This window comes from Diabrotica undecimpunctata, chromosome 7 (assembly GCF_040954645.1).
Source record: "Diabrotica undecimpunctata isolate CICGRU chromosome 7, icDiaUnde3, whole genome shotgun sequence".
NCBI lineage: Eukaryota > Metazoa > Arthropoda > Insecta > Coleoptera > Chrysomelidae > Diabrotica > Diabrotica undecimpunctata.
Genome location: NC_092809.1, coordinates 42699201 through 42714193, shown reverse-complemented (window position 1 = coordinate 42714193; position 14993 = coordinate 42699201). Strand labels below are relative to the sequence as shown.

General features: G+C 32.8%; 1 protein-coding gene across 1 annotated transcript in view; it reads right to left on the bottom strand.

Moving 5' to 3' along the window:
- Positions 1–10638, bottom strand: part of LOC140446346 (uncharacterized) — a 51166-nt gene extending 40528 nt beyond the window's left edge. The window contains exons 1-2 of the mRNA XM_072538890.1: positions 9762–10638; positions 8592–9224 (exon numbers count right to left, since the gene is read on the bottom strand). Coding sequence (XP_072394991.1) covers positions 8592–9224; positions 9762–10638 — 1510 coding nt within the window. The remainder of the gene's footprint in view (positions 1–8591; positions 9225–9761) is intronic.
- Positions 10639–14993: the final 4355 nt, after the last annotated feature.

Sequence of the window (14993 nt, the reverse complement as noted above, 5' to 3'; positions counted from 1 at the left end):
ACCGGTTAGTCGTTTTTGCACGTGAAATTTATAGCCCAGGAGATAATCAACGAGTTTATAAAAATCAGATTCTACCACAAAAATGAGAATAAACTGTTGAGCGATATGAGGGAATCAATCCTATTAAATTTTAATACAGACAAGTGAAATATTTATGAATTATAAATAAAAACGACATGTAGTGTTAGGCAAGGTTGGGTCAATTTAGCTTACGAAAAACACATAAAATTCTAAAAGTTAAAAAAAAATATACAGTACCTGTTAGATTGATTATTTGGTTACTATTAGAAAATCCTTTAGGTCACTAATATATGCCATACGTAAGGTGATAGTATTTTATGTATTTAACCGTCTATCTAGCAGTGCTAGAATCACTGGAAGTTTCACCCACCTGCGAATGGAGTCAAGGGTTGACCAAATTTTGCAAGATCCATCAAATCTGTCTAGTTTATTCAAGATGCACATTAAGCTATGGCTATAGATTTCCACCCTTCTGTCCATTAGGACTTGATATCAAAGTTTTATTAGTGGAGCGCTTGAACAGACTTCAGAGGAGATAGCCGGTACTGGAGTCGGTTTCCCTGGATATCGCGAACATATTTATGGACCACCGTTTTATTGTATTTTTTTATTCCATTTATGTTTGCAGCGCAGGTTCTTCTTTCTGTTACTCTTCTATCGCAGATTAGATATTATCAAGGCTATTCAAACTTTTTTACAGCTGTTCTAAACAGTTCGTTTGTGATGCAACCAAACCACTCTCTTGAATTTTTTATTCAGGGCATTCTTCTGTGGCCCGGATTCCTTCGTCTTTTAATCTTTCCCTGCACTATAATGTCTGGGAATGTGTATTTTTGTCCCCGCATTATATGGTCCAAGTATTCCAGTTTTCACTGTTTTATGGTGAGTATTACTTCACGCCTTTTGTCCATTAGCCGTAATACTTTTTCATGTGTAACTCGGTCAACCCAACTTCTTCTGAATATTCATCGATAGCATCACACCTCGAAACTCCTTATGCTTTTAAATTGTTCTGCTTGAGAGTCCATGGTTCTACGTCATACAAAAGGTACTAAACACATATGTTCTTAACATTCTTATTCGTAGAGAGAGAGAGAGAGAGAGAGAGAGAGAGAGAGAGAGAGAGAGAGAGAGAGATACTGATATCACGATTATTAAGCAGTTTCTTTATTTTTATGAAAATGAGCCTAGTAATTTCAAGACCTCTTTTAACTTGTACGGTGGTCTTTTGATCAGAAACGGTGGGTGCCAATGGGTAACAATATAACTACCTCTGAAAGTTGGGAGTCAATGTATAACAATAAAACTCACAACTTTCTTTGGGAGCCAATTGTTAGGACTCGTCTATCTCAGTCTCTCAGGTGTAAGAACGTCTTATCTTAAAATATAATTCGGAAAGATGAGCTTGGATGGAACAAATAAACCAAGATAGTAACTATAAGCGAGGAAATAAAGCACTTAAAAGCACTGAACCTACCAATTTTCCGCAGGAATAACGGTGCAACTTTTGCATTCTATTTGAAAAAGCGTCAGGAAAGTTTGTGAACAAAATTCATGGACGTAAAGAGAAAATTCCATTGAGCCCAAAATATCGACAGGAATGCGATCTCGAAATCCCCTAAGTAATGAAAATAACATAAAACTCTAGTAGACAAATTCCACCCTGGGCACCAGGTAGCTTGAGGACCATCGTCGTTATTATATTTGTATTCAGCCACCTCGAAAACCCACGAGTTATGACAGTCGATTGACTTAGAATAAAATTAACATACTCCAGGAGACGGGGTCCATCCTGGGCACTAGGTTGCCAACTGACAGATAGACTTTGTAGACTAAAGTGGGATATAGAAATTTAGACGTTCTATGTCTACGACATAGAATAGACTGGAGTCGAATACAGGAAATATAAGTGAAATTGAAAACATTAAAAATGAAAAACAAATTTTAAATAAATAGGATATTAGTTGATCAAAGAGTTGAGCGATAACTATTTTGAGGATAAAATTGGTAAAATAAAATGTAAAGTTAATAGATGAATAAAATCGAAAGAAATTAAAATAAAATAATTATTCAAAGAAAAATGACAAACATGTGACATTTATAACGTTACAATCTAGATATTTTGATTACTTTCTCGTTTGTCGTAGCACCTAGGTATTTGTAATTATTTAGCATTTGCATGGGGGTGATATTTATAGTATTGTTTATATGATTTGAAATTTTACTAATGATCTTATACTTGGTTTTACTGGTATTAATCTGTATTTTATTATAGTTATTGAACGCTCTATTCATATTTTCTAGTAAAAGTTGAAGTGTTCCCATGTTCTTGCCAACAGCACGGTGTCGTCTGCATTATCATCATCATTCTGGTTTTACAACCCTGCGTAGGTCCTAGCCTCCTCAAGAATTTCTCTCCAGTCGTCCCTATCTATCGCCTTCCGCCGCCAAGCACGTATTTCCATATTTCTCATGTCTTCATTGATTTTATCAAGGAACCTTGTTCTGAGTCTTCCTCTCCTTCTCTGACCAATGGGTCTATCAAGGAGCGTTTTTCAAGCTAGTCATTTTGTTCCATCCGCATTACATCCCCTATCCACCTTAGACGTTCTATCTTAATATGTTTTACGATATCTGGTTTCTGGTATATTCTATAAAGTTCTAAGTTGTATCTCCTGTTCGAAGAGTCTTCTCCACACAACATTGTGGTTTACTGCTCCATAGATTCACCTTGTACTTTTCTTTCGAAACATCCTAACATGTTTTCATTATTTTTTCTTAGAGTCCAGGTCTCTGAACCATATGTTACGACTGGGCGCATTATTGTTTTGTAGAGTATTATTTTTGTGTTTCTCGATATAATTGTGGATTTAAGCAGGAGATTAAGCCCAAAATAGCATCTGTTGGCCGTTAAAATTCTGCGGTTTATCTCTGCTGTAGTATTATTTTCAGTGTTAAGGAGCGCTCCCATGAATACAAATTCGTTCACTGCTCCGATGACGTCGTTTTCTACAACAAGTGATCGTAGGATTTGTGGTTGCGTGGCTATTTTTATATACTTCGTTTTATTGGTGTTTATTGTCAAACCCATTTTTGTAGCTGATTCTTTAACTGCTGCTCTCGTACAGCGTTTTCCGTTCTTTCAACAGTATTGATATCATTAGCATAGACATGGATTTGCACTGATTTATTATATATTGAACCAATAGTTGTGACATACGTATTACTTTTTCCAGAACCAGATTGAACAGCATACAGGAGAGAGGGTCTCTCTAGCGCAGCCCGTTATTTTAAAAGGTTTAGACAGTTCCCCCTGAATTCGTGCTCTACATTCAAGTTTTTAAGCGTTAGTATTGTTAGATTTACCAACTGATTTGGGCGCAGTCCGTTATTTGTTTTGTTCGATAAATATGACTCATATTTAAGCTGTAAACATATTTTTCTAAGAAGTATTTTTTAGTAGGTAAATATCCACGGGACCCCTTCGATAAAAAAACCTGTCTGGCTTCGATAGCATTCGAGAAACTTTAGGAAGGGTCACCACGGACGAATTCTAGGAACTCCAGAACAACGGTTAATAAATATATATAGAGGAATTTTTATTGTGTTGGTTAGTCTGAAAAGAATAATTGTATCGAGTCGAGTTTGAATTGTAACGTGGAAATAAATTATATAAATTAGAATAGTGTAAATAATGTAAAATAAATTAAGTGTAAGATTATATATATAAATTAAATAAAGACTCTAATAAACTAAGTGTTAGAACATTTTATAATAAATAAAAAAAATAAATTAGATTTATAATAATACTTCAGTTTTAAAAGGTTTAGACAGTTACCACTGAATTCGTGCTCTATAAATATGTGATGAGTAAATTTGTCTCAGGGTTGAAATCTGATAAATTGTCCATTTACCACCTCTGAAACTAGCCTGGTATTTTCCTACTATCCGTTCTGCATATGATGCCATACTGTGACATAGTACTGTGGAAAATATTTTATACGCTGCATTCAGAAGCGTGATTCCTGTGTAGTTAGCATTCAAAGATATCTCCTTTTTTGTCTACGGTGCAAAGTATTCCAAGATTCCAATCATTGGGTAGGGATGTCTGTGTCCATATTTCTTTTATAAGCTGCTACTTCCATTTCTTCACATTGGTTTTTAATGCATAACTCTTTGGCATCTCTTATTCTTTTTTTGATGTTTCTGTCTAAATATTTGTAGTAATGGTTTTCAAGGCAGGATGGTTTTTTACTTCTCACCTTTGGTTCATGAATGTCAATATCTCCTACGGCATTCACACTTTGTGCTTCTTGTGTGTTTTAGTGCAAGTTGGTTAGAGTTATATTATTAACGGTCAGTAGTTACATTGTAGGTGCTTGATTGTATCTCATATCGTAGAAATTGTACGGTTTAGCTGAGTGTCAACCATATGGGCTTGCCTAATTTTAGTCTATACCAACGCACAGTATTTCGACGCTGAATACATCAGGCTAAAAGCGAAGGATCTTAAGATTAATGCTGCCAAACTTGCATATGGTGCATACTTTTTACGTCCTTTCCAAAGTATTTCTAGTCTTTATTGTGCTTCTTCATTCATCGTAAGATTATTATTAATATTATGACACGTAATTCTCTGTTTGTTAGTCTTTTATTAAGATAAAAAGATGATTCAGTTTTATTAGCACTTTGTTGTAGCCATTGTTTTTAAAATATTCGCTGGTGATTGCCCGGATTCAGTCGTCAACATATCCAAATTGACGAACCGGCATATCAGCCTGTAGCTGCTGGAAAGATCTAACACAGAACCCACAACCAGACGAAAATACAAATTTCATCCCTATTAAGGAAGGGGTTCGACAAAGCAACGTAATATCGCCAAAGCTGTTTAATCTAGCCCTAGAAGGCGTCTTCAAAACTACAAATCGGTTAACATATAGCATCAAAGCTAGTGGCAACAAGTTAAACCACCTCAGATCCTCTCACGACATTTCGATTATAGCGAGCACATTCGAGGAACTACAAAGTATGGTAGAATAACTTGAAGACAGCTCCCAATACGCCGACTTAAAAATACCTATGACAAAACCAAAAACAATGATAACCAGCAATGAGAAACTAGTCTAAGAATATATATACCTTGGCCAACTGCTAAAACTTGACGAAGAGAACCGAAGTGCATAAAATACTAGAAGAGCAAGACTGACATGGCAGAATTTAGGAAAAATACTTGAAGAGCGAAGTGTTCAACCAGTGCATCCATCCTATTATGACATATGGATGTCCAAGCTGGACAATTCTTTTTCTTCTTAGGGTGCCCGTTCCTCTCCGAACTTTATCGATCATTCTGGCTATGATGACTTTGTTTGTTGCTGGATACTGGGTACTGGATTTGACTGCTGGTTTGGACAATAACCAAGGCAATAATGATGAACAAACTAGTCACGACATAAAGGGCAATGGAAAGGGCAATGATAGATATACGACTCTAAGGTAAAAGAGGAATGACTGGGTAAGATCAAAAACAAGGACCGAGGATATCACAATAGAAATTGCCAAACTCAAGTAAAGCTTCACAGGACACACTGCTAGACAAAAAGACCAATATTGGAACGCCAAAATACAACATTGGAGACCATACAAATGTAGACAACCAAGAGAAAATAGCCTGGAAAAATTGGAAGTATGTTACTCAGGATACATAAACGGATAAAAAGAGTTGGAATAGACATATGTCCTATGGATAAAATGGACGACAAAAGGCTAAGAAGAAAAAGAGAACAGAACCATGAGGAAGGCTATTATTAAGTTTCGTCTATTTGCTTCTGTTATTACTATTATTACTTTAAGATAAACTATTGATTTATAAACAAATATTTAGACCAGTACCTATTTGTGGATTATATTATTTCTGATATTACAACGACTTTCCATTTCACAAAAACCCCGTAATTTCTAAAGCATCCTGTAGGTTGTTATCGAACACTTATCCAAAATTAAAATGTTCCTGCATGGTTTTGAGTACATAACCGCGGTCATTTGGCAGGTAGTCATCCAAAACATTTTATGTAAAAGCTAAAATAATAGCGTTCTGGATTCCATATTTTATTCGTTTCCTACGAATTCATGCCAGCGATCTTTTAGAAAATCAGGTACCGAAACTGTTGTCTGGAGGCGCCTTTAAATTAGTAACAATAGTACAGGCAAAAACGTCAAAGTTTAATTTAAAAAGTTTGCCATAATAAAATAGATTAAATGACAAATTAAACACCACCGAAATTACTTTAACTCGATAGAAAAACAATACAAACATAAAAGGATTGTATACACGCAGCAGCATATGAAGCAATCTGAATATACGAAGCAGATAAAAAAACCAAGGAAACCGTATTGGTGGGATCGGGAAATTAAAAATGAAATCGAGCATAAAAGAGAAAAGTACCTAAAATAACTAAATACAAAGAATATCGATGACACGATCGCATACAAAGCAGCCCAAGTAAAAGTCAGAAAAAAAAATACTTAAAAAAAAGAACAAAAGTTGGGGAAAGAATTGCAACAAGAAATACATATATACCAACAACAACAACACTAAAAGATGGAAAGTAGTAAAGAACATACGGAATAAAAAGGGAGACGCATGTATTAACAATAAAAATTTTTTTTTTTTTTTTTTGGCATAGTCAGCCAGACTCAACATGATAGAAAAAAGATTGTCTAAGTATTTATTAAGATAAATATACAAAACAGTAAACAGGTAAACAGGGTCACTCTCTTCTCGCCTAGGGGCCCATCAAGGCATTTTTTTTTAACATACAACACTAGGCCACGGTAAGAAATGAATTTAAACAATTGGGTTAAAGACAAAGGTTACGTTATTAACTAATGTATAATTATTTACATGGTTATTTTACTATCTTTTAAAAACATAACTAATAAATCATACACTGCTCTCGAGTCTAATGATAATAGGTACTGAAGGTTCCAAGGGGCTAATATATTGTGTTTATGTAAATTATTTATTAATCTGGATGAAATTATAGTATTTCTGGGGCAACTGAAAAATATATGATCTAGGTTTCCTTCTTCTGTACAAAATTCACATTGATCATTATCTAAAACCTTAAGTTTAAATAAATGTTTGGGGTAACAAGCATGCCCAAATCTCAGTCTTATGATCGTGGTAACATATTTTCTAGGTACATTAAAAAACTTATACCAAGGAGTTTTAGGAATATCTGTTTGAAGAGAAGTGTATCTATTTGGGCTAACAATGGAATATTCCTTCCATATATTATCCCACCTTTGGTATAATATTAATTTTAAGGAAGCCAGAAAGTCGCAAGCCGTGATTTTATACGAAGTTTCTCTACCAGACATAATACTTTCTCTTGCTAATTGGTCTACATGTTCGTTATTTTCCAAACCTATATGTGCTTTAATCCAAACAAAAAGGACATTTTTGCCCCTTGTTACTAACTTTTGTTTGATATCCTTAATTTTGTATATATAAGGGCAACTGTACGTATTTGGCAATCCCGGTTTCCCAATAGAGGTCAAAACTGATAAAGAATCTGATAATATCACTATATGGTCCGAGTTACTTTCTGTTGCATAAAGTAAGGCCTCATATATTGCAAGAGCTTCTGCTGTAAAAATAGAGATCTGGGAGTTCAACTTAAATGTGCGTTCTATTCGTTCCAATGGAATAAAAAAAGCGCATCCAGTGCCGTTTGATGATTTGGAGGCATCGGTATATATAACAACGGAGTTTTCGAATTCTGATAATATTGAGTGAATAATCTTTCTATTTATGTGTATACTGTCACTATATTTTGGTACCATGATATCTGCATTTGAACCATGATATGTTGCATATGAGATGTTTTGAAGTGTATACGTAGCTTTATCTATCTCTTTTAATGCTTCCATATTATGTTGCAGAGCTTCGCAGACTAAAGGCGATTTCTTTTTTTCCCAGTATTTAGTAGACAAATCATAGCAATTCAGAGTGATGAGCTTTGTGTATAACGATTGATTTTTTATATATGTCTTTACCAGAAATTTTTCGGTCAGGAAGTTTCGTCTGATATTTAAAGGTGGTTCCAAGGCTTCCAAATACAAGGGTTGAATTGGTGTGGACTTCATAGCACCTAAACATGTACGTAGAGCTGAATTCTGTATTACGTTAATTTTATTTAGCAATACATTACTGGCTGATCCATACAATATGCTTCCGTAAGCTAAAATAGAGCGAATATACGCTCTGTAGAATAATAAATTTACGTCTACATCAGCACCCCACCACGTTTTATTAATCGATTTAAGGAAATTTATTCCCTTGTTGCATTTGTTTAACATATCCTCAATGTGATCCTTCCAAGTCAAATGTTTGTCAAGTGTCATCCCTAAATATTTGACCTTATTTTTTAGTGGATATTGATGTTTTCCTAATTTAATTATTTGATCATTAGGTTTATAATGTCTGGTAAAAATGCAAACCTGTGATTTATTACAAGATAATTCAAAATTGTTTTTATCAAGCCATTTTTGAAGTAGTTGATAGATACTATCCAAGTTTTTGATTGCTTGTTTATATTCTTTGTGTTCTGTGTAAATGCAGAAATCATCTGCGTATTGTATGAGGTTGAATGGTATGTTATTTATTTTAATATTGTACAAATCCGCTACGTACAAATTAAACAGGATAGGACTCAATACAGAACCCTGAGGTAATCCTTTGTTTACGATTCTGGGGCCTATGAGCATTTGTTCTTTTCTTAAATAAACTAATCTGTTTGAATAAAGATTAACAATACTATCAGCAAATTGAGCTGGAATTTGAAATATTCTTATCATTTTTTCTTTGAGTGCTGTTAGACACACAGAGTCATAAGCACCTTCTATATCAAGAAATAATGCCGGTAAGTAATTGTTCCGGGAATAATTGTTTTGAATGTCTACAACTAGGGAAGCCAATGCATCCAAAGTACCAAAACCTTTCCTGAATCCGTATTGTTCTTTGGGTAGAAGGTTCTGTTCTAGTAACCACCATTCTAGCCTAGCCTTAAGTATTCTCTCTAGAGTTTTTTGTACACAAGATAATAAAGATATGGGTCTGTAAGCTTCAACTAATTTTAGATTTTTCCCAGGTTTGGGAATAGGAACGACAATAATATGTTTGAAGGCCGAAAAGTTAGAACCTTCTCTAATTATCTGATTAAAAATATTTAGAAGTAACTCTTTTGCATTATTTGGTAAATTAAATAGCATAATATATTTGATTTCATCATAACCAGGAGAAGTGTTAGGACGGTCACTAAGGGCACAGTCCAATTCTACCATAGTAAACGGTTTTAAGAGAAAATGACTATAATTCGGATTCAATAACATTAAATCTTCGTGATTGTTCACATATGGTGGTGCAATTTTGTCGAAAAACTCTGCTATCCACGAATCTTCTAGTGGTAATGGAGCATTGACCCTTTTCCTGTTCATCCTTTTCGCTTGATTCCAAATCGAAGTAGGCGACGTTTGTTTATTTAATTTTGAGCACCAATCAACCCAGCTTTGTTTGGCTTTCGATTTCAATAATTTCTTAGCGTGTGCACTAGCTTGTTTACATTTAATAAAATTTTCAACTGATGGATCTTGTTTGTATTTTATTAATGCATTTTTTCTTTCTGCAACAATTAGATCACATTCTGCATCCCACCATGGTGAAGGAGTCCGTTTCTTACACTTAAAGGGTTTATATTGGCTAATAGATTGTGTGGAAGCTTTATTGATACAGTCTAATAAAAGATTATATTTTTCTTCGACATTTGGGGATATAGGTCCACTTTCATTTAAAGTATTCTCGATTATTTCAGCGTACATATCCCAATTAGCTTTCTTAGTATTCCATTTACTTTTGGGATATATGGTCTCATTAACAGCTCTTGGGTATTCGAATTCTATTTTTACAACATAGTGATTTGATCCAAGTGTATCAGAATCTACAGTCCAAAATGTCTTAGCAAAAATGGAAGGGGAACAAACCGTGATATCAATCATAGAATCTGAATGTCCTGGATTTCCTTGACAAGTAGGTTGACCGTTATTCATCACAATGAAATCAAGATCCTGTAGGGTCTCTACAATTTGATCGCCAATATTATCATTTTTTGATGATCCCCAGAGCGCATTGTGGGCATTCATATCACCCCCAATAATGCAAGGGTGCTTCACTTGGGAAAATAAGTTTGTCCAATCTTCTATTCTGGTTTTGGTTTTTGGACATCTATATACAGAGAGAAAACTCAAGTGAGTATTATCGTAATTAACTTTAATACCACAGGCAAGCAGCTCTTTATTGAAGTTTTTATTTAATTTTAATATTTCAAAACGGATACCCGTTTTTACCAAAACAGCGACACCAGCAAAACCGTCTGCACGATCTTGACGAACAATATTATAACCTTTAAAATTATATACAACATTATTTTTGAACCAGGTTTCACTTAAAAGAGCAATATCAACATCTTCTTTAATAAGGAAATTGAGTAGGCTGTTTTTATTTGCAACAGCTGATCTAGCGTTCCATTGCATAATTTTAAGTTTAGTGTTTAAAGCCATAAATTTAAGTACCTTTAAAAATATCCTCGAGAACAGTATGCAAACCCTTAGCTAACAAATTATTATCCAGTGTTTCTGCATCCTCAAATGATTTTACATTTTTTATAAATTCAGAAAAAAATTTGACTAACGAAATAACCATCTTGTTTTTTTCACCATCTATTGAACTATTAGGTTTATTGGGATTAGGTGGTAGAGGCTGTAACGGGCCAAATCTAAAAGGAAAGGTGGAGGAATCTGTAGGGGATTGTGAAACAGGAGTAGAAACTTTCCTTTTTTAAGTGCATTATGTTCAGTATTAATCCTACTAGGTCCAGGATGAGTAAAGTTTGTTGATTTTTTCATATACGATCTTGGAATGGTAGGATGAGATGGCATAATGTCATCAGATACGTTAGGTAGTTTTGGAAAATTTTCTTCAAGATTTGACAATATCGAAAATTTATTGTTACTAACAAATTCGGAAAAAGATGATTCTTTAAATCTTTTTGCTTCTAGAAAGGAGATTTTTTGATCTAACATAATGTTTTTAATTTTTTTTTGTTCCTCATAAACGGGACAACTTTTGGAGATCGAAATATGATCTTTACTTTTACAATGTATACAAAAAGTTTTTTTAGTGTCGCATATGTGACTATCATTTTTAATTTCTGCACATCGTATACAAAATTCTTGTGTACCCTTGCATTGCTTAGAAATGTGACCAAATTTCAAACACTTGTAGCACTGTATTACCCCATGGTACAATGAATACACAAGGTATGATACATAATGTTCCAAAATCGGTTCGCTTTCGCGCATGACGTAGTCAAGATCGCTTATTCCCGCAACATTTGAATGTAGTTGTATAGGAAAGACTTTTAATTTTAAGTTTTTTTATATAATTTGGCTAATTTAATTATAGTAATTATAAAGAGATGATAAAATTATGTTATTATAATATTTATCCTTTATAAAACATAGATATCCTTTATAAGACAAGTTTTAATTATCTTTTATTACACGTAGGTACAGGTTAATTAACTTATACTCCAGAGTTCGATATTTCAGATGTTTAAAAAGATACAGAAAAGTGGTAATGGAGGTACAAAAAATTTGTACGTATATATACCTACTGAACTAAACACAAAATCAAAATAAATAATGACAAAGTCAACTTTATTTATATCGAATGAGCTAGCTGGCCATCGAATATGAGTGTAGTGAGGGCACACAATATTGCACAACATTTAAAATGACATTCTTGTAATATTCACACATAAAATTATCTTGGTATTGTTTATAATAATCATAACATTGTATATTTTAATAATGATAACATGATTTAACAAAGAAAAATATGTTATTTTGGAAGATGCTAAATTGATTTCCTCCGAAACAGTTCTTATTGCAAATTGCATAGCAGGCTGAGGCTAATTTCTTACTTAACAAATCGATATGAAAAAACCATTTAAGGTTTCATGACTAATAATTAATAAAAATAAAGATTTAGACTTACGTCGTTGACCTAGAAGTAGTAAGAAGCTGCTCAACATACTTTTTGGACTCTCTGTGTTCGCCTCCTTGTACGCGTTTCTTTTGGTTGGTTAAAAGGGTAGCCGATGTTGATTTAGGCAAATAAAGACTAGGTACTGCCTCAGGTTTGAGTTTTAGACCCTTTTTAGAAACGTAATTTAAAAGTTCCTGTTGTAGATTTCTTTGGTAATCTTCAGTTTTAAAATGTGTATAACAAATTCTTGCAGTATTACAATTAAAATTATCCTAGCTACAACAAGATACAATCCACAGTTTTCTGGTCACGCTATCTTTAGGAAATGTATGAAACCTAAAGATTTTATCTTCATTGTCACTATTGCAACAAGCAATTGCACAGCGTACTTTGAAAAAGGTACAAAACCAGATATACAATGGCAAATAAAAACTTTCAGTTTTACAAAAAAATACTATACAGTATAAATAAATAGTAACTAAACACCATTTGTATAAAGACACATATATAAGCATATATCTAAATTATTTTTCTATTATAAAATAGATGACTCAGTCAGTATTGAGATATTTTATAATATATTTATTATCTCATAACTTGCAATTTGCAATAGTCACCATTGATAACCGATATTATTGTTGAACTTTTGTTTTTATACAAGCTTTCTGTCTTGCCGGTGTAAAGTCGTCTGAAGTCGATATTTATTGTGTTTTGCGTTTGAACTAATTCGTGTCTTATTTTCATATTATTATATTGTTTGATAAGTAAATTTTGCATATAATAATCGGTAGGTTATAGTAATGTGTATATTTTTTATTTTACTAAATTTCATTATAACTCATCTAAAATACCATATTGAATTGTAAAACAGATTTTTCTCTATTGTACTCTATTTTGTTTTTATTTCAGTAAAACTGCTTGGAAGTGAGTGACAGTGAATCAGAATAAGCAAATCTACTACTATTTACCTATTCACAGTATTTCCTCTGCAGAAAATTTTTAAATTTCAAGGGATTTGCATACAAAATTGTACTTATATTATTAGTATATGTATGAAAACAAAAATAAATATTTTGCCTGAATCTCTAGGAGAAGTAAAGGTTTTACGCTACTGAAAATATATTTTTTATTCAATTATAACCAAAACAAAACATTTAAAAAAAAATTAGATCACTTTTTAACCATAATTTCAAAATTGATGTGTACGTTAAGCTGTAATAATGGGTTCGAGGTGGTTCAGGCGATCTTAACTACGTCACACTCCTGGGCCAGCTGTCAAATGTCATGCGCAATATCATACCTTGTGTATTCATTGTACCATGGTATTACCCTGCCTACAAATCTTTCTACCGGTAAATACACAAAATTAACTACGACATGAGTTGGCAAAACATTTCCTTCAAATGTAACTATAATATTTCGTCTGGGGACGTATTCTGTTTTACCTTCTTTATCTACCTTTCTATGCATTCTTTTAATGTCGGTAATTTTAACGGAAGAGTCTATATGTTTTTTTAAATAATCAGTATCATACCTCGTATCTACATCGTGAATTATTCCCTTGATTTCCAAGAGATGGTTAGGGATATAGGCTTTTAAATTTTCATCTTTTAACTTATTATGTGTTACTAGATGATTTGCATCCAAAATAGATTTTAAAATGACTTTAACTCTATTTTTTCCTATAGATTTAATTTCCTTTAGGTTTTTGATTTTAAGTTTTTGATACAAAATTTCCCCCACCACCATTGGATGTAAACGAGAGATGTTCTGATTATTTAATTTCTCTATATAAACGCAACAGGTATGAAAATCATAATTATTAAAGGAAATATTATACAGTTTAACTTCCCTTGTTTTGCCGGAATCCGCACCAATTTCAATATCCTTATCCATATCCATATCTGGGGAACTTGTCGCAACACTTACTTCGCACATTTGCGTCTTAATGTTATTTTCCTACCCCATTAGGGGAGGTAAATCACTTATTTACACAAAAATTCCAAGTATTAAACCGATATATTTACACAAACTTTAAATTTAAATATAAATATCGATTTTTAATTACCGCAAAAACTTATCTCTGCTTAATGTGGTTTTATCGTCTGTTCGAACTGACAGACAAATTCAAACTGAACAATAAACATAGAAAAATAGAAACAACACTTCGAAAATATACTAACTGAAACCAGATACCAGATGTATAAATGTTGAAAACATATCGTCACCTGAATGTAAGAACTAGGTAACTTAAATTTCAATGTTTCGAGATAATGGCCGAGAACCATTTATTCATTTCTCTCCAGTGAAATATCTTGAACCATGACACTTTTAAAATAAAATAATTTCGTTTCTAGTCAATTCAATGATTTAAAGAAATATACACAAAAATTTTGGTTTCTATTTTTTAATATAGAAAAAACAGAGTTATCCACTTATTACATTAACAAACTTATCTTAAACTAAAATAATGTAAGAGTATAAAATAGGTAACTATATTTAATTGGTAATGAAAACTAATAATTATAGAAAAAAAAAAAAAAAAAAAAAAAAAAAAAAAAGGATTCTTCTTCTTCTTCTTCTACAAAAATAAAGATATTCTACAAATAAAAAGAAAAAGGCCTTAAATATACCTAATATGATTTAATGAAATATTTTAATCTTCATCCTCGTCTGGTTCTTTTCTTCCGTGAGGAAATTTGAATAAAAATTAAAGTATTTGCTACTTAGGGCAGTAGGTTTCACAGAAAACAAAGCAATTAGGTCTTTATATTTAGCATCGGTAATTGTGGATAACAACGTGGTAAAGCAACATTTCTCGGAAGCATACGTTAGGCTTTTCTCCTGCAATCCCCTTCCTCTAAAC